General features: G+C 39.4%; 1 protein-coding gene across 10 annotated transcripts in view; it reads left to right on the top strand.

Annotated features, from left to right (window-relative positions):
- FHIP1A (FHF complex subunit HOOK interacting protein 1A) overlaps positions 1-24695 on the top strand; it is an 81204-nt gene extending 56509 nt beyond the window's left edge. For 9 of the 10 annotated variants that reach the window (XM_042050017.1, XM_042050022.1, XM_042050016.1 and 6 more), the window contains 7 exons: positions 9789-9956; positions 12094-12173; positions 13606-13793; positions 14296-15336; positions 18809-18987; positions 19278-19416; positions 23428-24695. In XM_042050017.1, the coding sequence (XP_041905951.1) occupies positions 9789-9956; positions 12094-12173; positions 13606-13793; positions 14296-15336; positions 18809-18987; positions 19278-19416; positions 23428-23678 (2046 nt within the window). In that variant the 3' untranslated portion in view covers positions 23679-24695. Of the gene's footprint in view, positions 1-9788; positions 9957-12093; positions 12174-13605; positions 13794-14295; positions 15337-18808; positions 18988-19277; positions 19417-21017; positions 21726-23427 lie in introns of those variants that run through there. The other variant, XM_042050026.1, reaches the window with a different exon arrangement.
- The last annotated feature ends 237 nt before the right edge of the window (positions 24696-24932 follow it).

Consider the following 24932-nt stretch of genomic DNA (forward strand, 5'->3'; position numbering starts at 1 on the left):
TACTTTTTTTTTTTTTGGTTAGGCTACAAGAAACTACATTTCCAGCTGTTGCAGAATATGTCACTTATGTCAGTTTCCCATCCCTGAAACAAGGCCAGGTTGGATGGGACTTTGAGCAACCTGGTGTAGTGGAAAGTGTCCCTGCCATTGGGAGGGAAGTTGGAAATAGACGGTCTTTAAGGTCCCTTCCAACCAGGTCATTGTATGGTTCTGTGGTTCTATGAATTAAAAGCCTTCATTGCCCTGTGAAAGAACACCTCTTTTGAGGAGAAAATGTAGGAACTGCTGAGGGTAAAAATTCACAAAGACCTTCCAGAAGAGAACTAATAAATTCTGTTTGTAAGATCTCCTAATTTTCACTAAGCCTACCAAGCAGAAAACATTGCAGCTGTTCCATTTTCTGAGAGGACAGGGAAACACCATACCCTGCTTCCTTGTTCACAACTTGTTTTGGTAGCACACAAAATTGTTCATGGTAAATAGTCACCAAGAAAGTCATAAGCAATGTAAAGTCTTTTTTAATGATTTGGCAGACCTCAAACACTTGGGAATTGGGTGAGAGTTGAAGTAAAATTTGGCTGTGATCCAGATCAAGGCTGTAGTCTGTCCTGAGGTAGTTCACCTCCTTACCTGGCAGTAATTTTTTCTATTTCTGTATCTGGACTTAATCCCTTAGCAAGACTGGGAATTAGAAGTGAAAAGCCTAACTGGTTTTAGGTCAAGGTTATGGACAAGGGAGATATTAGAATGGATTCTAGTCTTAGTGAGTACTATTTTATCTCTGAAGTATTCAAGACTAATCTTAGATTGTTTTGAATACTACCATGCTTCTGAAAGCCATTCTAATTGGTCAGTAAATCTGCTAACCTGATATTGGGTTGATTACTTCCCTGTTGATGTTACTTAATTTAAAGATTGCTGTTCTGATTCCCTTTTTCCTTTGATGAAAATTCTGTTTATATACTCTGAAATTGGGTGACATCATATTTCTCTTGAAAATGGGGATGTTAGCTGCTACCATAGGTGACTTTCAAAGCCTAGATCATTCTCAAACCCTCATATTCTGTTTGGTGCCTTGTTCTTCCAGTAATAAACTTTTCCTTGATTAGCATTAAAATTGGCTTCTTCCTCATTAAAAATTAACTTCTTGTGTATAAACTTCAAATGCTTTTACTGGAGAAGATGGATTGCACCATCTAGTGGATCTGATACAAGGCTCTCACATCTGTGAGACCAAAACTTCATAGCAAAAGGAATTACGTAAGTTGAGGTACATTTGTCCTCTTCAGTCTTTCTGTCCTGTACTTCATGTTAATTTAACAAAAAATAAATATTTTACCTTCTTGCTTTTGGGACAGATGTCTGTGCACTCTGATAATTATGCTGCAACAGCTCTTTTATACATTAAAATAATTTCTAATTGCCATTGAAAACATTAATGCTATGTGGAGGAGTGGGCTTTGAAAACTGTATCTCCCATTTGAGGACTTAATGTTGTAATTAGCCTTGAGGTTAATAAAAAATTGGAAAGGGCCAAAATGAGAGGCCAGACATACAATGTTTTTAAAACAGAAGTTCTTTCATTTAACACAATACTAAATGGATTTTTATTTTTTCTTTTAAACTCACTTAAGTAGGTTTGGTGTCATAAAGTCTACTTGTGGCTGAAGATTTTAGTTTTAATTCAGTCATTGAGTTTGGATTATTCTGATTCATTCTGGCTTGAGTTCAAATACAGTGTGTAATGGAGTATGGTATAAATACCTAATTAGGAAGACAGATCAGTGAAAGGTTAAGGGGTGGTAAGAAGAGATGATGATGATTACTGGTACATCTTCCTAAGGTGTTTCTGTACATCTTATTTCTAGAATTTAACTGGTGTGGAACAGCTACTTCTGATAATTCTTGGTGATAGGGTGGGAAACAAGGGAAGGAAGGAAAGAAGAAAGTGAGTAAGGATGGAAGTCAGTCTAGACCTCGTGGGGCATACAGGTCTTAACATCCCATATTCAATCTGGCACTCATGCTTCAATCTTAATGTAAAAGTTGGACAGGAGATGAGCTTCTGGCTCTGCTCTTGAATGGCTTGGGTAGCCAGACTACTACAAACCTGGTCTTTCTGTACTAAATTCTAGTTTTTCTTCAAGAAGTATGTTCTGAGGAAAAAAATTGCTTTGCAGTAAGACACAGACTCACATTAATTGTTTTTGCAAAGACAGTCCCATTCAAGAATGGGATTGGACTAGGTATCTCCAGAAGTTCCTTCCAACCCTAGCTATTCTGTGATTCTGTGATTGAATACTGTGACATTTTTAATCTATTTTGTCACCAGCTCCCCATCCCCATTCAGCAGTGAGCATGCATTTTTCATGATCTTTCTTTTACTGTTGAAGCTCTTCTTCAGCTCCAATTGGGCTTTGGCTTTCCTAATCCGTTCTCTGCATACTCAGGCACTTTTTCCATATTCCTCTTGGGTCACCTTCCCATGCTCCCATCTCTTCATGTTTTGGACTTTTTAGGAGCTCCTAATTCATCCACACAGACCTCTTATCTCCCTTCCCTGATTTCCTTTTCTTTTCCCAACTTAAAACATCTGACTATCAAACAAGACTTTTGGTAAAAGTAGCATAAAAATTTCGGTAAGTAGAATTTCATTAAAAATAGTTCAGAGTTTCAGTATGTGGTTCAAAACTTTGAGATATGCTTATGTGTGATCTTGAAATGTTTGTAACATTTATGGAATCATGTAGTAAGCTCTGCTTTTTAAAAATTTTTGCAGATTGTCTCCCTATAAATACTTGCTGTGTACACAGTTCACTGTGTGAATGAAACAGTACAGGACTGTTGAGGATGGGGATGTGTTTCTATGAAAAAGTCAGGGGGTGGGGAGACCAATATATTTTTCTTGATGTGATATTTTTTGGTTTTATCTCGGGAAACTAGTATGGAGTTGATAATAAGAGTTCTGTAGTTCAGGTTTTTTTCAGTTAAGGAAGTTTCAAATGGATTGGGCAAGCTAACTAGCTTGAAATAACCTGTTTTTCACAGTGAGCTCTGCGAAGGTTATTTATGTAGCAGATTAACTGTGATGTGCTTAAATCACCCAAACATTCTGAAGCTTATGACTCCCTAACTTCATTTCTCAAAGATAAGTATCCTAAATATAGCATGTTCTTGTAGCCTAATTTATACCTTGTCTGTCCTAGTCTTGTCACTTTGTGTGGGTTATCCCACCTACACGCATAATGAGCGATTGACAAGTATGTTCCTATCTCCAAAGCTGCACATTGCTGAATGGGTAGTCAGAGCCCAGATTTGTATTATGTAGCTGGGGATATGCATTAACTAGCTGTGCTGGAGAGCCCTGCCTTGTCCTTTGTTTGTCTGGATGTTACTGTACTTTTTACAGAAGAGTTACCTCCCATACTTCTGACATACAAGTTGCTTGAGACATCAAAAAAAGTGATTCAATGAAATTGTTTATGGAGGGGGGAGGAAGGCATGTCTTTGTGCAAGGTCACAAATTCATTTGAAAAGAGAGGGTGTAAAATGGTTTGTCTGTAAAGATACAGAACTAAAGAAAATGTTAATTTGGTAGGTTTTCTCCATTATTGAAATTTTTGCCCTGTCTTTTATTCTTTCTGGTGTAAGTGTTTGGCATTTAGGAAAATTAAGACTATCTGACAGAAACTGTTCTTAAATTAAGACTGATAACTTTTGATGGCACATCAGTTACAACTTGAAATTATGCATCTCTGTATATTCTTCCCTATATTTTGATACTTAAGAAGAAAATATTTGTGAGAAGGTATAACTCTGTTCAGAGAATGGTACCATTGAATTCTGTGACATATTTCCTTGGCTATTTCCTGCTGCACTTTCAAAACTAACATTGAGCTCTGTCAATAAAATACAAGGTCTTCTGGGGCCAGATTATACACGGGTCTAAGTAATCGAATAAAGCTAATTTTCTCCTCAGTTGAAATCTAACTGAAATCCCAGAGTGAATCCAGAATAACCCTATTGAAGTCATTTTTACTGATTCTGCTAGAGGCTCTATTGCCTTATTTTGGTCTTTATATATTTGTTAGTAGACAGTGTTTATTTACCTTATTCTTTTAGGTGGCTACAGCAATTCTGTAGAAATAGAAGTGAAATCCTTTTCAGAAGGTCTTGAATATGTATATATTTTGCAGTCAAGCCCATGTACTAGATAATTAGGAGCCACACTTTGGTATTTGTAAATATTATGTTTTCTTTGATACAATTCAGATTGGTTATATACGTCCTTCCACTGTCAAGGCACGTGATTTCATTTTAGTTTGGCATTCAGAGAATTTGGTTGACAAAGGCAGCTATTCAGAACATCTTGAATGTTTATGTAATTTGTGGCACTTCAATTTATTGAAGAAAGCACTAAAATTTGACAAATTATATGATAAAAGCAAATTTTTAATGTCAGCATTTACTGCTCTACTACATGGCATTTAATTGCTAACTATGATCTAATTATTTTTATACTTGGAAGGCTTGTTTCAGTCTGAATAGGCTTGGTTTAGTCTGAATAATGGAAAATTATACCATCTTTTTAGTGTAAAACATTGCTGTTGGCCAAGTGAACAGAATTGCTCAGTAGAGGTGCTGGCATGTCCTGTCAAATAAGCTCTGTCAAATGGACCTCAAGTCAACTGCACACATAACCCATCCAAACAAAAGCCTCTGACATAGTGTGCTACTGTGATAATTCAATAACATTTGCTTGATGATTACACAGCTCAGCTAGGGGGAAATGACCTGTAAATTAAACTGTACAGATTAGAAGGAGCATCTTTATAAATATCCTACAAGACTGTCAGTTCCCATTTAGGATAATGCCATCCTTCACCTTACTGAAAAGTGTTTGGACAGCTGCTGTAAAAACGTGTAAACCAAGTGTCGCTGCAAAACTTTGAATAGTCTTGTGCTTTGCAGAAGCCCATTAATAGCTACAAAATTTAATTTTACCAGCTGTGGTGTGGATATATGTAAAATGCCTTTCACCTCTTGCTTCAGACATAAAGTTCAATTGAATTTTAACCTGGTATAAACTGAGGCAGTTTATAAACATAAGCTGAAGGAAGCTGAAACAGCTTGGGTTTTCTGGTTCCCCAAGTGAGCAAATGTCCTCTGTCCCTGGTCCTGCTTGTCCCTCTCTTTTGCCAGGACAGCTGTTCATACTTGAAATTAATTGAGGTTAAAACTCACCTTTACTTCTGGATAGTTTTAATCTGAATCAATTCCCTGATCCAATTCATTGTGCACCAAAGTGAGGCATGAACCCTTCTGCCTGTATAAGCAGGGGGAAAGAAGTTGAAAATTAACAGAAGAGACTGGAAATGGTTGGATTTCTTTTATCAGTGAGGTGAACTTATTCAGGTTAAAACTGCTTGTAGATGGATCTAGAGGATAAATTCAAGTAAGAACATTTGTGGTCTTTTTGTGGGCAATATGAAGTCCTTGTAAGAAGGGGTATGTGATGGAAAGGAGGAATCATGTAGGCAAATTCCTGTAAGTGGGCGTGAAGCTGTAAATTAGAAAATATATTATGTGATTCCCAAGGGAAAATGGCCAGTAGTAAAGAATCCATGCAATTGGTCTAACACAGTGAGTGTAATATATTAAACTGAACTCACAATGACAGTAATTTCTAGCTCTTTGCTATTACTCAGCAGAGTAACTTGTGAAAGCTGGATCTCTTTACAGTGTTCTCCCTCACCATCTAATCACTCATCAGAGGAGGCGAGAAAAGATTTCCTAAAAATTATTATGTAATTATAGAAGGGTATTACATGGCTAAAAGTGGCCTTCTCTTTTCAATGATCTCCAGTCAAGTATCTGTCTGGCTATGAAGACTCTCAGCTAGTCCTTTTCATTGCAGTTTATGTCTCAAAAGAGATCTGTAACAGCTGATTTTGTATAGAAAAACGTGGATGAGGCTTTTTTAATGGTATTTTTAGATAGACACTTCATATGCATACTGAAAAAGAAATCCAGCAACTTCTAATTGTTAAATTTTTGGATAGTCAGAAATGGTAGAGTAGTGATCTGATTATTGCAATCGATGTGAATTTTTTTTTTTTTAATTTTACTTTTAATCCTATAATTTTATTTTAACAGCAGAGATAGCTCTGGTCTCTGCCATTAGCAGAAAGATTCTAATGCAAGGGATGCTACTGATGGGTTTCTGGTTTTGCTGTTGGGGAAGTGGTGGATTTTAGTATTGCTGAAATATCTTTATCAAAAAGGTATTATCATAACATAGCTTGAAATTTAATTACTTAACAAAGGGCTTTTCTAGAAAACTACCATGTCTTGATTTTATTAGTCTCCCTTTGTTTTGGTATTTTTCTTGACATCTGAATTATCAAAGGTGAAGAATTTTTAAATTAAATATCAGATTTGTTTAAGTTTTGGCTTACTATTTTATCATCTTTTCAAAGATGTTCAATTCTGAGGGCTAGTAGCTGAAATCTTACTTGGACAAATGATACTGTAATCAATGTTTACAATAACAGATTTTGTAAAACTGCCTCAGGATTTGACTGTAGTGGACATACTTGACATGTGTAGTACCTGTTTAGTTCTCTGGGAGCATTTGTTCTTTTGTTGTTTATCTGAGTACTGATTTGAATTTATTAGAAATGATTTCCCTCTTCCCCCAAATCTGTCTCACGAGACATTTGTTTAAGAGGAGACAGCCAGCAGGTAGTCTGAATGAAGCTTAATAGCATGGCTTTGGTATCATAGAAAACAGAGATCTTCAATAATAACTGCACAAATTGAACCAGTCTCACTTTCAACACTCCATGTTTTATGTATGATGCAGTCTGTAGAGAAGGTATGCAGAGTTAAAAGGATTTTTGCCAGGGTTGGGTTTAACCTCATCTTACTGATTTCTCCAGCGTCCTTCTCTAGTTAATTGCAAAAAGAGTCAGTTCTCCAGAGGTTCAATCAGAGCAGACTAATGTATCCCACAGAGTAAAAAGAAGATGAGCCTCGTGGAGTTCAAATTGGCTTTCTTGAATACTTCTCTAGGTGCCTTGAATCTTCAGAAGTTACGCTCACCATCAGATATGCTAAAAGGGAGAAGTAAACCCAGAATGCAAGGTGGCAAAATAAGATATAATTGTAAAAGCACAGACATCTGCTTGCCAGGTTAATCGATCTTTTTCCTAAGCTGCATACCTGGCATTTAAGTGCCCCAAAGCAATATTTTTGTTTGATTTGCCCTGGCAAGGAAGCAGAAGGTTGGTCTCCTTGCTGGTTTATAGGGACAAGTTGCACACAAAGGCACGCTGAGAGAGCACTAGAACTTCTAGAACACTATAGCATTGAAGTTGCTTGTGCAACTTTAACTTGCCTGCTTTGAGTGTTGCACAGTGACCCTGCAAAATAGATCCTAGCTTCATTTATTGAGGAAATTTGAAGGAGTGTTGTGGATAAGGCAATGCATTTTCACTGAAAATTGAAAAAGATTCTGACAAATCCATTTAAATCTTGACAAAACTTAATCATCTTGTCTCTTTCTTGGAAAACGGTTACTCAGATGCACCAACTTTTTTCCCAAGAAGGAATAAAGATTAAGCATAATGTGATACCCTTCACAAAACCCCTCATTTCAAAAAAAACTAAGATTTAACAAGATTTTAAGTAACTCATTTGTGACCTGTTAGGGCTTCATTAATCATTGGTTGGTTCTTCTAGCTCTGCTTAGTGGTATCAGTGAAATGTTGGCTATTAAACATGATTTTGTTTTTGTCTAGTGCCCAAGCTGTTAGGAGCACTGAACATGCTCTCAAAACGTAACATTTCTTTTCTAAACTGCTCTCCAGCTGGCTTTCTTCTGCTCCTGCTCTTCATTTCATTCATGATACGCACTTTGAAAAGCGTGTGGGTTTCTCTCACTGATAGACATGTAGGATGAGTTGCCCAAAGAGTGTGGGTTTTAGAAAAGGGTCACTGCCCTTGTGGATCTGCTGGCTTTTCTTGCTTTCATGTACAGCTGCAGTATTTGATACAAGTACATTCTGTCAGCAAACTTGGGTGAAACTTGCAGCCAAGAATGTGCTTACTTTACCCCATAAAGGATGAAGAAGTGACGTGAAGACATAACGATGTATTACTTCTGTCTGGCCTTTCCTTGGCAGAGAGTTTAAACTTGTCCATGAACTGTATGATGTCATAATGATGTCACATGATGGATTTCTTGGGCTTTGCTTTTTACCACTCACTGCTATAAAAAAAAGGGAAAATAAAAAAAAAAAAGGCAAAAAAAGGCAAAAAAAGAAAAGCCAGCTCTTAGGACAATAGACACTAACTTTCACCAGAAAGCTATTCCTTTTTACACCACAAGTCCCCAAACCTATTGCAAGAAAAGAAAATTTTCTGATTGGAGCTGGGCTGCTTCTGTTCCCTGATGAAAAATTTGACTGTTGCTACTTCACTGGTGCTTTGTTTCTAATGCTAAAATGAGCTAGTATCCCACTGTATTAATGATGGTGTAGCTGAGTATTAGAATAAAGCCTCAGACTGAGAGTGATTCAATGACCTTAGCTTTAGACCTTCTCTCTCCATAAGGTCTGCAGGCTGCATACCCCATTCCTATGTTCTGTGTAACCACCCAGAAGCAGCTTGTGGTCTTAAATGCTTTAAAGAGAATGTTTGCATCATGACATTGCTGTGTACATGGCTAACATGCGGCATAATGGAACAGGGATTTTAATATTTACAGCATGTTACGTAAATGTTGCCCTTCTGAGTATTTTCTAAATCCTCTTAGGTCTTAAGTGACAGCATTGATTTTTTTTTTTTTTTTTTTTTTTTAATAAAATCAGTCTTTTCATTTATCCAGCTAAGTTTGGTAAACAAAAGATGTTTAATACTTCCTTTCATATAGACAGATTCTTGTATTTAAGGGTTTATCTTCGTGCACCTAAGCTTATTAGATTCCTGGGTAACTATTTGAAAAATGCTGACTTTGCAAGAGCAGTGCATGGTGCAGAGGTGGGCTTTGGAATTTTCTGTGCTTTGCCAGTGTGTTCTGTGAATAGATAATCTCCAAGGGATTGCAATAAGCAGAGCAGCGTGGGTTATGGTATGCAAATGTCACATGGATCATGAATTCTATTTTGATCTACTAATAGTCAGTAGTGAAGATTCTGGGTTGGGCTTTATGTGTGAATATATTTGTACATATACACCTCTTAAAAATTGAGTAAAATGAGAAATTCTGCTGTGGCAAATTAAAAAGAAGGAAAATTATGACAGAATTCTGGACATCTATGGGAATTTTCTCTTTAAAGCTTCATGACCACAACTTTGTAATGTGCTTTGATTCTGCTCTGACATTTATTTTTAATTAAGTGGTAGATGCAGACATTCACAACATCTGAAAATGCTTATAAGGGACAAAAGAAGCATGATGCAAAGGAGGACACGGGCAGAAAGGTGGTGGGGATCTTCTAGCATGATTTGGTCTTTGATTTTCACTGTGAGATCTGGGGCGTCGCTTAGAGGGAGGATGTTTTTTCCTGGGGTTGCAAGACCGGTAAGAAATGGGTTCAAAATGCTAGAGAGGCAAATTCAGCAGTGAAGACTCAATGTTTTTGTGGCAGCATTATGGATGGAGAGCTTTGCCAGATATACAGTCACAGAGGATGGATGGATGGATGGATGGATGGATGGATGGATGGATGGATGGATATTTTGTGTGTGCAGTATGTTTGCATTTCCATTACTTTTGCTTACAGGTGACTGTGGAGGAAGTGATGACTACTACTGCATACCTGGATCTCTTCTTGCGCAGCGTTTCGGAACCAGCCCTTCTCAAGATTTTCCTCCGCTTTATTTTGCTGCACCGACATGAGAATGTGCATATCCTGGATACACTTACCAGCAGGATCAACACACCATTCCGGGTAAGACAAGCAGAAAGGAAGTTCAGGTACTCAGCACAGATGTAGGTTCAATAGTTAAATGGGAGGTTTCATATATTACAGTTGGGTACTTGTTTAACTAGGAATTTTATCCCCTTCACCCAATGGTGTGACTTCTCCATCCTTATAATTTTTTGTGTGTGTGTTATGACATTTAGCAACCACTATACAAAGCTGATAAACCTGTGAGGTGGTTTCACACATTTAGGAAATTGATAGAGGTAATGAGAGCCTCTGGAAGTCTGAATCCTGTTAGAAGATAACAGGTAAATTTGGAAGCACTTTTATTCTGAACAGTGCTGGATTAATAGTATCATAGATAACTCTCCCTAGGACTTATAAATATACTTGCGGTGAGGAGTGTTTTTGATCTTTGGAGTTTTGCCAAGCAACAAGCATTTTCCAATAGTCCATCTGGGGAAACAATGGGAGCCCCTCTAAGGATGTCTCCAAATGGATCCCAGTTGTTAATCCTGATTTCACTGATTTATTTCTCAGGAATCTATAGTCTGTATTACTGTAGCATGCTTGCTTACCTATGATGTTGCCTGCTTTATTTGATTAAAAGAACACACTTCCTTGCTCGAATGATGAGGCTGCTGCTTCCTTCTCTTTGCCTTCACTCCCTCATGCAGTAGGGTTTATCCCAGATTTGTGCTGAGCCCCTTCTCAGCCTAGGCACAGTCCACCACAGTGGCTGGAGAGCTGCCTGCCAGGGACAGTTGGATCTTCTGGATGAGAAAATGACTACTTGTTGCACTGGACTACCCTTCTGAGCCTTGGCTGGCAGCCTTGGCTGACTCTTCGGTGATGCACAGCTTCATGGATGAAATTAACAATACTGTTTTAGTGCAAGTGAATGCTTAGAATGTGCAGTAATGTTTTAGAGAAGCCAGAACACCAGCATATGCATTAAGTTTGTGTATAGGGACAGTAGCTTCATCTGAAAATTGTTTTGAAATGTAAGTGCATGCAAATATCGATACATGCTGCTGTTAGTGCATCTCTAAGATGGATTAACTCTGAAAACTGAAAGTTCTGTCAACAAAAATGCAAATGCTGTTGTCTCTGCTAATCATTAATTACTGTTCCGTAGGCAAACGAGATGGGAATTGTAAAGAATTCTGCAGCCCTGAGCAACTCAGGATCTCAGCCAAAATGGTTCTGTGGTGCTAAAGGAGTTTTCTGCAGTATAGCTCAGCCAAGTGCAAACATAGCACAAAATCTGTGTACATTACTATTGATGAAAATACTGATTAATAATTCACAGAGTTAAACTTATTTACAGACAGGTGCCCAAAAGGACTTGTAGAAATACTATCCTTTTTGTTTCTTGAGTGTATTTTAAATCTTATCTTTTTTTCACAATATAAAAATAGACTTAGATTTATTTGTTCAGAAGATTGTGGATTTGCAAATGGTTGCAAAGACTAATGATTACTGTTTTCTTGTAAACTGAAATTTCTTAAATACAGGATAATTTGAGGCAGCAGCAGGTGTTTTTGAACTTCCATGGCATGAAGAAAAGTTATGCTTGACTCCCTGTAAATTTCACTGAGGAAAAGAGATTTCCTGTTTTTCTCCTATGTCCCTTCCCCAGTTGAAACACACCTTTCATGCAAGAATCTGACTTCTTCCAAAGTTGTTGTGAAGCTCTTCAACCATTCAGCTTCTTAAAGTGCAGAACACTAGTCATTCCTTAACCCTAAAGCAACAGAAACCTGAGGTGATTTATGGCTTTTCTTTCAGAAAAGACCTTTAGTTGGTTCAAATTCTGTGTCAGAGGTAAAAACTAAAACATTATATTGGAAGTTAAAAAGTTCAGTTCATGCTAAATCAAATTAATAAATTTGAATAATATTTAATACTGCTTTTTTTAAATAGCTTATTTGAAGGAAAATTCTGGATTGTGTTTTGTTAAAATATAACATATTACGTGTATAGCTCTAGACAACTTGAAAAAAGGATCTCATGGGGTGCTGACGAAATGAAATATCATTCTAAGAGTGTCTTATAAATCATAATGTTCTGGCAGAGCCATTTTGTAATGTAGGATGCAGGGAAGATTGGAAAGATAGAATTTCTAGATCAAAATCTGACAATGTTTATCATTTTCCAGCTCTGTGTGGTCTCCTTGGCATTGTTCAGAACACTTATTGGCTTGCATTGTGAAGATGTGATGTTACAGCTAGTTTTAAGGTAAAGCCCAAACTCCTTTTCCCATTCTTCATCCTAATTCTGGGACGTATGGTCTCTCTCTGTGGATGCAGAGCTGGGTGGGAGTTCTCCAAGAGAGCAGAAATCCAAGTAACTACAGAGATAAAAGTATTTACGGTCCTCACAAAAGTCTACCAGACCTGACAAAGTTTGATTTACATCCTGAGATCTCCAGAGCAAGAGATTTTTCTTGTGATTTATTTCTATAAAAGTGAGAGAAGCTAAGAATATATTTATCACCTCCAAACTCCTTATTCCCTGCTTCTAAATGCAAAATTTTTCTCTCCAGCATGTTTTCTCTAGTGTATTATGCACTGTGATACAGACCTATATACTATTTGCAGCTTCCACCCTTCTTGTTGTTTTCCACCTCTTTGATTCCTCTCTCAAAGAGAATACTTCAGGTTCCTGAACTGTTTTAGGTAGATTGTTAAGTGATATACTAAATGCAGTGATTATTTTTAACTTGTGATTCTGTACATTGCTTCAGAAATACTTATAATTTGGGTGTGTTTATTAGATGAGAACTGGTTATTTATTTGGAAATATTGGCGTAACTGACTTGGGCGTTTAGCATTGAAGATCACATGAATGTTCCAGATACTGTCTGTCCCTCTACACACAGGCACTAAGGTGAAATTCCCTATAGACCTGGCAGTTGTGCCTGGGAATACGGCTAGGATCTCTGTGAACACTAGTACATCACTGCTCTAGCATTAGAGTGCTGTGGATGCTCTTTTTGTTTATTTAGGGAATCCTTTAGAATTTATTTGCATTTTAAATGGCAAATCATTTGTCCAGTTAACACTGGGGCTCTTACAAAAGTGCTTTTAAAAAGTAGAACAAAAGTGCTCTGAAGAAGTTCAACACGAGACTGTGCTTTCTCTGTTCCTTAGCCTCCTCTAGCTTCTTCTCTCCTCTGCCTAAGAGCTTAGTCTTGATCTACTGCAGGAAAACACTTGGATGACCTTCCCTCCTTTTTTTTCTGGCTGCTTGCATGACAGACTGCCTCTCTCTGGATTTCCCAGGAAAACAAATAAACTGAGGATTCTGAGGAGGAATGCATTCATAGTTGGACCAAACCGTTCTGCTGGCCTTTGGCATCTGCCCATGCCACACTCCCTCCATACCTTCTTAAAAAAGCTCTGCTCTGACCTGCAAAGGATTCCCTGTTCTGATGCAACTGGTTTCCTATCTCTACTTGTCTTGACAGCTCCTCATCAAACCAAGCATCACAATATAAAAAGTCATGGTTTCATGCTCTTGAGAGGTTTAGAAAATGGATCACTGTAAATATTATTATTGCTGTTTCTTTCATTTGAGAAAGCAGGAAGGTGGGAAGGGAATTTTGTATGTTGTTGCTTTCTCTAACATGAAAGGACGATCAGTAATGCTGTGGGCACTGCTGTTTCAGGTATCTGATCCCATGCAACCACATGATGCTGAGCCAGCGACGCGCTGTGAAAGAGAGAGACTGTTACTCTGTATCTGCTGCAAAACTGCTGGCCCTGACACCTCTCTGCTGCTCCACTGGAATCACTCTGACACTTGAAAGCCAAGGAAAAGATTATATTCTCTGGACAAAACCAGCACAAACTAAAGGTAATTGGTGCTCAGGGGAAGACCAAATCATTAACTGAGTTTGATCTGGTAGCACCCTGTCGAAGGAATGGGGAAAGAGTAGGAGGGGAAGGAAACGTGGTGGGCAACAACAAACTGGGCAAACCTGGACTAGAACGTTTAATTCCTTCCATATATCCAGGTCTGTCGAAACCTTATTTTAACAGCTATCCAGCTTGAATATACGTTCATGAAAATAGTGTACAGGTGCATGGCCGCAGCTCTGGCTGCTTCAGAGTGGTTTTCTGCTGCTTCATTGAGGTTTGAATGCAGGCTGCTCTCTAAGAAATCTTGAGTTACAGCTCTGTCTTTGCAATAGGAAGAAATTGTGTGTTTATGAGCAAATCTCAATCATTATGCTTTGGTCTTCTTGCCTTATTGGATGGTTAGGGTTAAAGACTCTACCTGCACTGTTTTAGTGGATTACTTGCTGGAGAAAATTTGATACAATGCTCATGATATGAGTCATCTTCTTTACTTCCAGATCCTGGTAGGCGCTCTTCTGAATCTGCTTGCATTGTGGAATATGGAAGGTCTGTGGACATCAGCTACTTGCAGTACCTGGGGGAAGCTCAAGAAGCCATCATCCAGTGCTTGAAAGATTGTAAGGTTTGGTCTGCCTTGTATGATGGAGTAAATCCTGATCCAGACACCTTTATCCAGACGCTTGCAGAGGAGAACAGTACAGATGTGGAACACCCCATGTTTCGGCTCCAGCAACGGACACCTAGCACATGTAGCTCTGCTCAAGCAACTCCATTCAGTGAGAAGATGCAGCTGGATCTAGAATGGGATGATAGCTATGACACAGGGATTTCTCCTGGGTCTAATGTGAGCTCACCACAGATGTATGATGATCTGGGAAGCATAGAAATGCAGCCACCTGCAGAGCCACCAAAACACATTCAAGAAATGAAAAAAAATGCCATTATGCTCATCAAAGGCTCTTACATAGAGGAGTCAGACTTTCAGGATGATGTTATGGTTTACAGGTTATGTGCCCAGAAGGATACTCAAGATGATGACAGCTCCAAGGAGAAAGCTTTAAATGTAGCCAGAGAACACAAGGTCCAGAGCCAGACAGTAGTCAATGGGTCTCTTGCAAAGACCCAGCTGGAAATGGACTTGGATGAGCACAGTAAGAGAAATTCAAGCTCAACTAAAGGTGTAATGAGAGAACAAATAAACCAGAAAATGACTGAGATTGATCCACAGCCAGACTTAGAGTTGAAGACTTCTTCTCAGGAGGCAGATTGTAACTTCAGTGTAAAACTGCTGAGCACAGATGGTGAGGATTTCATTGCACAGTATGACAGAATTATTAAGGAACTGGATCCAAACAGTACAAGCTTGGAGGAGCAGAAGTTGGATACTCCTGACCCTGTCTCTCCAGCAGAAGAAGAGGAGGACTTTGAGAATTTCTCAGCAGATACCCCTTCTGCAGAGAGTATATCATCTCCCTTTGGACCAAAGGAGGATGTCTCTCCAAAGCACTCTCCAAGGAGCCAGAGTGCTCCATTTACAGGTGGAATATCCTGTTAATTACATACATAACAAATATAGGAAGGCATGGGGATTAAAGGTGGCCAAATGAGATCACACTGTGTGGCACACAACACAAGCATAGACCAAGGAAGAGTCCTGGCACTAAACAGGGTATAGCCCAAATAGCTGAAACCACTCCAAGCAGAGTGAGAGATCCAGTGTGAAAATACAGCAGAGTCATCAGTGTTTCAGGGGTTTATTTCTGGCTGCTTTTTCTTGGTAATTGTTTAAAACATTGAGCAGGGGTTAAGTTGTTTGTATGTGAGAGTTCTGTCACTCCAGAGGAAGCTTTTGCAGTTGAAAGGTGTTCAGAGTAGCTGTTTTGATATACAGAGCCCAGGTAAATAATTTGTTTTTCTGGTGACTTTGATGGGATGAATGCAGCATCACAGTGCCATTTTTCCTCTCTTTGCTATTCCACATCGTAGCACGAGGCGTCAGCACTGGTGCCATGTCTGTACGTGCCTGTCTCCATGCTCTGCCCTGGCATCCTGTTCTCCAGTGTCAGGTCTGCCCTCGTTGTTGGCATGCTTTTCTGTCTAGTGCCAGGCAGCAATTTAAGATTGGTCTCTGCTGACTGTCCAGACTATTCAGGAATGACATTACTACTGGAGGTCATAGTGGGCTTTTGATCTGTATTTGTACAGCTCCTTGCACTGCAGGCTCCTGGTCTTTAATTAGGTCTCCTAGATACCGGAGTAATGCAAATAATAAAAAATAGTCATGTACTAGGTTTCCTCACCCAACACAAAACCTCTGTAAGATGGCTTCTTGTTCATTTGGAGGGGGAAAACATGTGTGTTCATTGAAAAGCAGCCCTAGGTCAGCTGTGGCCGAAATACTTGGCACTGTTCCTTAATTGAAAAATTCACTCTGTTTTTCAACTAATTTTCTATTTTTGCTGTGGTGGCAATTACCTTGTACCAGAAGCTAATTGCATCCCCATTTCTGTTTCCCATTATTTGCTGTCAAATGTAGCTCAAAAATGTTCTCTCTGGCTCTCATTCTTCATCTGGTCCCTCTCTCCATTTGTTCTTTTTCAAAAACCCATCCCTCGCCCAAACCCACAAAAACCCCAAAACTGAGGAAAATTAAGACAAAGAGCTAAACACAATAAACCTTGATGTTTGCTACCCATCTACAGTACCCATCTAGACTCCTTACCTTGCTTTAATGGAGATCTTAGTGATTGCATGTAAGGAAGTACTCATAACAACACCTTGGAAATGTTGAAATTGCAGGCCCTTTCAAAGACAGGAACCTGGTCTACTGGAAGGTGTTCCTGCCCAGGGCAGGGAGCTTGGAACTAGGTGGTCTTTGAGGTCTCTTTCAACCCACACCATTCTATGATTCTTTATCTAATTTGGGGTGCTGTATTATGTTTGTAGATGTGTTTGATAAAGGTTTTAGGTTGCTTTTACTGTTTTGGGATGGGGCCTCTCTCTGCAGAATCAAATAACCTGACAGAAGTTTCCTACAGCCAGTAAGTGTCAGCAATGCAAAGATGCTCTCTTCAGGCCTATGTATCTGTGAAGAAAATGTTCTCTCAGTGTCTTATATCCACTGTAAAAGCATTAAACACTCTCCTCCCTATTTTTACCTGTGGTGTTCAGGAACAGGTGTTTATTTTACTCCCTTCCTCTCCATGTATCAATGCTTGACTTCATGGCCCTGAAAGGAGTAATTTTTTGACTTCTCATCTAGTTAATCTGTTTCTTACAAGGCTTCTAAACTCTGCTTTCAATAAATTCTTGGGAGGTAGAAGTCATGCTATTACTGAGAATTTTTTTTATGTATTTGGTAACCTCTCTTGCAGTGCCAAGCAGCAGTTGTTGCAAGTACCTAGCTTCAGCTTTACCTATTCAGCTTTGAAGTGTTACCTAGAGAAGAGAAACAGTGACACATCTCAGCTCCTTCTGCCATCCCTTTTGATACAGTAGGGCTCCTCTCAGGAGCTGTGTGAAAATGTCACCATGAACAGGATAGCTTACGCTGGGACAGAAGAAACTGTATCTCAACAAAAGGGTTTGGGGCTGCTCCACTGGGTACCTGGGCTGTGATGGCTGTTGTGGTGGTTGAAAGGCAGCAGCCACATAAAGCCTTGTCAACACTGGCCCTCCCACCTTTCCTCTTGCAAGTGGAGCTGTGCCAGCATTAGCCCTGAGAGATGAGTCTGGAAGGAGTGCTTGCTTTGTACTCACAGTTGCTGTAAAGCATGACAGATTTCAGCCTTTAGTGGAGCTCTGTTAAGTGGAATGGCAACAGGCGTACTCCTCATTTGATCCTTCCTTTTGCACTGGCCCAGAACTGCCTTAGCCTCTGCTGCAGTTTCCTGCAGGCACTGGGCTGCACTGTGCCCTGCTCAGATGGTAGCCATGTGCAAGCTGAGGGGAGCTGGAACGGGGTTGGATTATGGCCACCTACTTGACCCTAGAATTGCCTATGGCATGCATCTTTTGCCAGGTTCGAGAGTGGGATATTCAAAGTTAGCAGTGCTAATCATCCAGGGATTCTTCTGCATGGTTTTCTTAGCTCTTATGGAACTGGAATAGTGTGGTGGGATTATGGGTGGGACAAGGCACATTTCTAAGACTTTACTTGTGATAGGTCACTCGTACTGGCTGCCTCAAGCATCTCCCCAGCTGTGTGGTCTAACAGCCTAGTATTTGGGTGAAGTTGTTCTCAGCCTTGCAAAGGTTTCTTAAGCTGGAGTCCTAAGGGTTTATGTACTTCATGGTAAATGCTTGTATATTTCAGTGGCTGTCCTTCAGCATGAATACACAAACTAAAGCTATTATTTATTGGTGACATTTATGTGATAATGCCTATGTCTACCAGCAATTATGCTTATAAATCTATTTTAATGTCTTCCCTGCTTTGTGTGACTGTTGCTGTACTGAAAATGCCTTTTCTTGTGATGGGAACTATCACAGCTTGGATTTTATGGTTAGAATAGCATTTTCCTATTTTCTTTGTACCACCAGTTTTTTGGTAAGACAAGAAAGCTAGCGATAATTTACTTTGCCCAGTCCTTACATAAAAATAAGGCACAGGAAGAGGAAAAAGAGCAGATTCTATTTGCATTAGAACTAGTAGTACCATTCCAATTTATTCAAGGGGAATAGAGTGGTAGATGGTAATGTCCTAGGCTAAATCCTTATTGGCACATGCAAAGTGGAATAGTCACATGTGTTACATATGTGGTTAATGTAAACTGATTGGCTAGCTAGCAAATGTGCTGCTAACCACAAAAGCTTTTAACACCTCTGTTAAGTCTGCTTTTCTGTTCAGCTACTGTTTGAGTTTTCTCCCTGTTGTCTTTAATTAGTGTGTGGGAGGGATAATTTGGTTGGTTGTGGTGGTCAAAATTCCCTTTAAATGCCTTTTTCCTGGATCTTAGGGTTTTTCTTCTGTGAAAACAAAAACATTGGTTCCTTCTTATTTTCTTGCAGGACCATTCATCAGCGTGGTGTTGTCGAAGCTGGAGAACATGCTGGAGAATTCCTTGCATGTAAATTTGCTGCTTATTGGGATTATTACTCAGCTGGCAAGTTATCCACAGCCGCTTCTTCGCTCCTTTCTGCTCAACACCAACATGGTGTTTCAGCCCAGTGTGCGCTCACTCTATCAGGTATTTACCACAGGTGTTAGCCATGCCTACTGGAGCAGTGTCTTTAGTGTCTCCTTAAACCTTACATTAGCTCCTTTCAGTTTCTCATGTAGCTTCCCTACCTGTCTAAGAGCTTCTTATTTCATTTCCATGTTTTAATTACATTTGTGCAAAGAACTGGAAACTCTGTATGACCATAGCTTTTGTCAGAACTCTGTTTTTTAATGCAGGTAGAGAAAGCCTGAATATTCAGTCTGTGGCTGTACTGGGAGCAAAGGAGGAAGAAGTAATTGTTACTGTTGTTTTGGCAGGTGCTGGCATCTGTGAAAAATAAGATTGAACATTTTGCTTCTGTTGAAAAAGACTTTCCAGGTCTTCTCTTGGAGGCCCAACAGTACCTGCTTTTTCGTGTGGACATGTCTGATGCTGCAGAAGAATTGCTCACCAAAGGTAAGTGTTAACCACACTCAGAGGAGGGCTGGATGGAATGACTTACCAACTACCACTCTCCTTTTCTTCAGATGATTAAAAGAAGGTGTAGTGCATTGTGAATATTATCAGATGTATCCTTTTGACTTTAAACTGATGATGCCCAGTAGACCACAGTGTATGGGTCTATTTGGATATTCTTTGCTTTTTAGAAGCTTTTACTTGTTACATAAAATATCTATTTAAAGAAGTAACAAAATCAGTTCTTGGCTTGCTGTCAGTAAACAAACTCGCTTTCAAAGCTTGAGGTGAGGTGGCATATGTGCAGGATTTCATTTTATTTTTAGCTTGACCTTCAGCTAGTCATTGGTTCTTTTTTGATAAATGTTAGAGAGGACAGAAGTCCAGGATGAATTGGTTTCTGCAACAATTGAATAAGGCTTGGTATCATGGTTTGGGCTACCACTGAAGGAGGTAAGACGCTGAAAGTTTTCTGGCTAGTGTCTTTCTTGTATGACAGACAAAGCAAAGCAAACAGAAGAAACCAAAAGTTGTGTGTCTAAGAGCAGTGGGGAATTAGACATCCCACCAAGCCAGCTTTGCAGGGGGCTCTGTAACATCTGCTGCTTCTCAAGCACAGTGCACACTGCACCTGTCTTTACAGTTACCTGTATTTATTTATACTACTGTGGGGCAAGCTAGTAAAAATAAACAAAATGAAGTCTTAGCTGCTAACTAAGAACCTTTCAGACACAGCCAGGCAATGGGTAGAGTTGAAGCCCTGCTGTGAGGACGTGCTTGCTCTCAGCTTGCTGCTGGGTGGGCAGTGTTGGATGCAGGCTTCCCTTAAAAGCCAACTTCCCACATGATGGGAATGTGTCGAATTTGGTGAGTCATTAAGAGCTGACTCCGCAAGAGGGTTCAAGAGAGGCTGCATTTACAGGTGTGTGCTTACTCATCATTGGGAATCATTAATAATCACCCACTCTGCCCACACTTCTGTGAAGATGTTGATCCTTTTCTTGGATTTCCAGAGGTGTGGAAATCAGGATTTTTTATGTACCATTTTAATTGTGTTTTCATTTTTCAAGGCTCTGAAGAATAATCTACCTAGTTTATAGTCAGCATGTCTTTCTAAGGTTTGCAGTACATCTGGTCTGTAAAATTATGATCTTGCTAAGGCTGCTTCTCGAAGAATTAGTCTGTGGAAGATGCCTGCTGTAAAAAGGCTGTGTACTGCAAGTGTCAGTAGTGTTTTAGGCTCTGCATTCTGGTCCATAGATATGAGACACAATTAGATGGTATTGTAGCTACCATGTGGGAGATGAGATTAGGAGGCAACATTCAGAATCCTTTTTTTCTTAGGTGCTGGCAATAAGAACTTTTACATAATGCATTCCTGATGACATTTATTTAAACTTCCTGTTTTACGTCAGTTTTTTTCTGTGGGCTTCAGAATTTTCCAGGTTGACTCATGCTGGTCATTATTTAGGAATTTGGAACAAGGCTGCTTAGTCACCCTGTCTTCTGTATAGTGGCAACTCCTGCAAAGAAAGCTTCTCTTGACAAATAAGTGGAGGGTAAATTAATGTCTGGATAACTGCAGACTTGGTTCCCTACAGGACTGGTGATGCAAGTCATCAAACTATAATCCTGGGGGAGAGTTGACTCAGTAGCCCATCAACAAGTAGTTCATTATATTGATTAAGAAGTGCAAGGTAAGAACTGCTGCAATAACAGTAAATGAAAAAAAAAACCCAAACGAAACAACAAATTAGGAACTCACCATGGGTGTCTTCGCATTAGCTTGAACACCACCTCTGGCTGTCACACAAACTGGTTGCTCTCTGAGTGATTTTTCCCCTGAACAGAAGTGGTGAATAACCCCAGTGTTCTCTGCAGGATGCAGAGAGCATAGCTGGCCTCCTACAGAATTCACATATGAAAACCTGAAGCCAGAGATAGTGGGGAAGACAAAAGTAAAACCAAAACATTCTAGAGCATTTTCTTTCTCATTTGGGGGTTGGTCTCTAAAGGTGTTTGAGCAGAAATGGTAAAATTTGTTCTTTTTTGCTTGCAGTAGCATGTGGTTCTTCCACAGCAGCTTGGGCTCTGGTTACACATGTAGAGCTGTCATGATGCAGATCTCGTGTACAAGCTGCCCCTCTTTCAATGTGTTGGTAACAATCTTCAGAGTACTCATTTGCTCAATTTTCAATTGTATGACTCAGATTGCATCCTGACCCTAGAAAGAAGGGAACAATCCTGATCAAAGGAAAAAACCCAAATCTCTAGTTCCTGTATCGGCTTTCTGTGCTTTTCTGGTGTTTCGGGGGTTTTTTTTCCAAACAAGCAGTTAAATCTAAACCAAAATTATTTTTAGAAATGTATCAATTTTGAGGCTTTTTTAAAGGAAGAGTAAAAACAAAAGCAAAGCTTTGACAGTAGACTAGCATTCTGGTTATACTGCCTAAACTATTTTAAAAACTTAAAATTTTAATTATGAAATGTTTTGACGTTAGAAAATCTGAAAAAAAATCTTCAGGGGAAGCTTAAAACTTTATCTTTTCATTGTAATCTATAATTTAAGTTGTTTTTCCTCCCACAGTCAGATTTTCCCACAGAATTGAAATTCCTGTACTCTGTCTCTAGTAGATAGAAATTTGTAGAATAACAACATGAATGATTGATAAGTCTGGAGTTGGAAAGGTGTTTTAAACTCAAGAAAGTACAAATCTGTTAAATGATTAAGATGATTTTTTTTTTCAAGTGTTTGGAAGAGTAGCGTAATTCCACAGTGCCTTGGGTGAAGTACAGGCAAGGAACAAAAGTGCAGAGCTGTTGAACAGAGGGATTGCTGTGCAGCATTGAGTGAGGCCTTCATCTACAGCTCCCCCTGTTTGCTGCTTGGAGAGGTTTCAGAGCGAGGCTGGCGTCACCTGAGGCTTACTTTAATATGAACTGTGTGCACTTTAAGGGAAGCCCCTTCTGAAGGCAGCAGTGCAGTGTTGGGCTTGTCTGCAGTATGTGAGTTAGCATAATAGTCCTTTTATTTCTTTTTAATGATTTACTTACACATCTCAGGAGAACATCCACTTGTTAGTTAGACAGCATCTGTCTCCACTGTTGGCTTCAGTGATACCTTGTAGCAGTGAGTTCTATCTTGTAGCAGTGAGTTCTACAGGTTACTTTTTCTTCGTAGAGTATTTATTTCCATCAGTGTTAAATTTTGTCACCTTTTTAGTTTCACTAAATTAATTATCATCTAATTAAAGGGCAGTTCTGCTTCAGGTTGAAACAAGGAGCAATTGATTAAAATTTAAGTGTTGCTGTCACTGTAATTCCATGCATTCTGATACTTGAGCTCTGATCCTTTGAACTCTGGCAGCAGAGATCATATAGCAGAGCACACAGTGGCTTTCACTTGCTCTCTTTTTAATGTTTACTTGCTTTACAGGGAAGTAAATGTAGTTAGTGGGGCCTATAGCTACAGAAAAATCCAATTTTTAAATGGTTTTTTTCCCTTAGTTTCTAGCTTGCTTCAAACTCGTGGTGATATGACAGCTCGGCCTCAAACCCATTGACATGGTGATTCACAGGGAGAGGATAGAGAAAGAGAAGTAAAATCAAAACAACAGTTTGATCTGGGGGAGGGATAGAGCACAGTATTGTTGAAATGGAGACAAGCATGCTGGCTCTAGATGCGTAGATATTATCTACTGTTTCAGAAGGTAAATCCATATTACTCTGCCCCTTGACTCCTCTTCTGCCCACATATTTCTCTCATCAGAGCTGGAACTGAATAATATATAACCTGGGGAAAGATAGGTAATAAAAAATGCAATAGAACCGGAGCACGTAGAACTTTAAAATGCTGGGTTAGTGAAGTATCTCTCTGCACAATCTGGGTACTGTGAATCACAGCTCTGACCACAATCCTTGTAAACTGGCTTTGCACACTGTACAGATAACTCTGTGTGCTTAATATACAGAGTCTTTTTTTCTTTCCTCTCCCTCTCCTCCTGTCTCTAGGTAATGTCCAGCACATCAGCAATGCGGGGAAAGGAAGGAATCTTTCCGAAGCTTACCCGGCTGTACTGCAGCCTTTCTTGGGACAGAAAGGAAAGAAAGGCCTGGCTCATCCCAGCCTTCCTGCGCACGTGAGGAACGCCGTACTTGCAGCTGCCCTTTTCCCAGAGTTCCTGAAGGAGCTGGCAGCTCTAGCCCAGGAACATTCCATTTTATGTTACAAAATACTGGGGGATTTTGAAGATTATTATTAGTGGGTTTTTTAAATGTGTTTTAAAAAAGCTCTTGGAGTTTAAACAGATTTTTAATGCAAAGCTGCTTTCAAAAGAAGGTTGTACTTCAATATTTCCTGAAAATACTTGATTTGGAGGATGAAGAAGGAGGCAAAATACTATTCCAGTTAGGCCTTATAATTTCCCTTTGTGCTATATAACTTACTTGAGATTTCTGATACTGCTCTTACTGCAACTTCCTTCTTCATCCCTTCCTCTTTACAGAGCCACCCTTCTTTAGTGTCAGTAATTCCTGTTGAATTTCTGCAATAGACACTTGCAGGCTGGCTAAGAGACACAAACATGTTATCTTTTTCTGTTCCAGAAATATTCTTTTGGATAACTTGTTTGGAGACAAGTTTGCTTCAAAAAACATTGCCCCACGGGGAAGGTTCACAGTATAAAAAGACATGCAAAATCTGCACAAAACCCCTTTATGTGAAGGGCTGTGCATCTCGGTGTCATTGTCCTCTTTGCCTCTTCCCTTGCTTCACCCTGAAGCTGGGTTCTTACCAATCCACATCCGAAACCCCCTTTTTAACTACTGGCTCAGGTTTTCTGAATTCAAGTGATCTTATGTGTAGTAAACCCATGAGTAGCTAAAAGCAGGTGCTGGGCCCTACACATACCATATTGCCTTATGTTGCAGACAGATCTGCAGCTATCAGCTGTTGGGCTTTGAAGTCCAATGAACTGTATAAGTGGATGTGGATTGCAGACTGCTTGGAATTTTCCTTGCGGTTTCTCGGCATTCCTTGATAACTCCTGCATTGCTACCTAAGCCCGCGAGCATGCCTTATTTAGTAAGATTTGCACAAAGTACAAAACAAAATGTTTCTATGCAAGCTGTTATTAGTGTCTAGTTTATTTGTATGCTTGTTTTAATAAGCTCAAGAAAGATGCTCAATATCTTTCTGCAGTGTTAAATGGACAGCAGGCTGTTTTTGTCTTTTTGTGGTCTTTTTTTATTAAATGAAAAAGGTTTGCTTGCTCATGAAAGGTGTACTGTCTTATTGTTAATTTCTTTTGGTTAAAGGAAAGTTAAGTACTGTTTGTTTACTTTTAATTTAGGTGTTTTAGGTGACTTTTCCTAATATTGCACTTCTGGGATGGTGAGGGGAGGACCAGGATGTTCACCAGCTGCAGAAAAGGAAGGAGTAATGGGGAAAGCTGTCTGCTGGTGACTAACTGCCTGAGAAAATTCTCTTCTGTGAGTAATGGGCTTCATTAGGAGAA

This window comes from Corvus kubaryi, unplaced genomic scaffold (genome assembly GCF_017639235.1).
Source record: "Corvus kubaryi isolate FWS band 111438036 unplaced genomic scaffold, C.kubaryi_AGA036_p1.0 71, whole genome shotgun sequence".
NCBI lineage: Eukaryota > Metazoa > Chordata > Aves > Passeriformes > Corvidae > Corvus > Corvus kubaryi.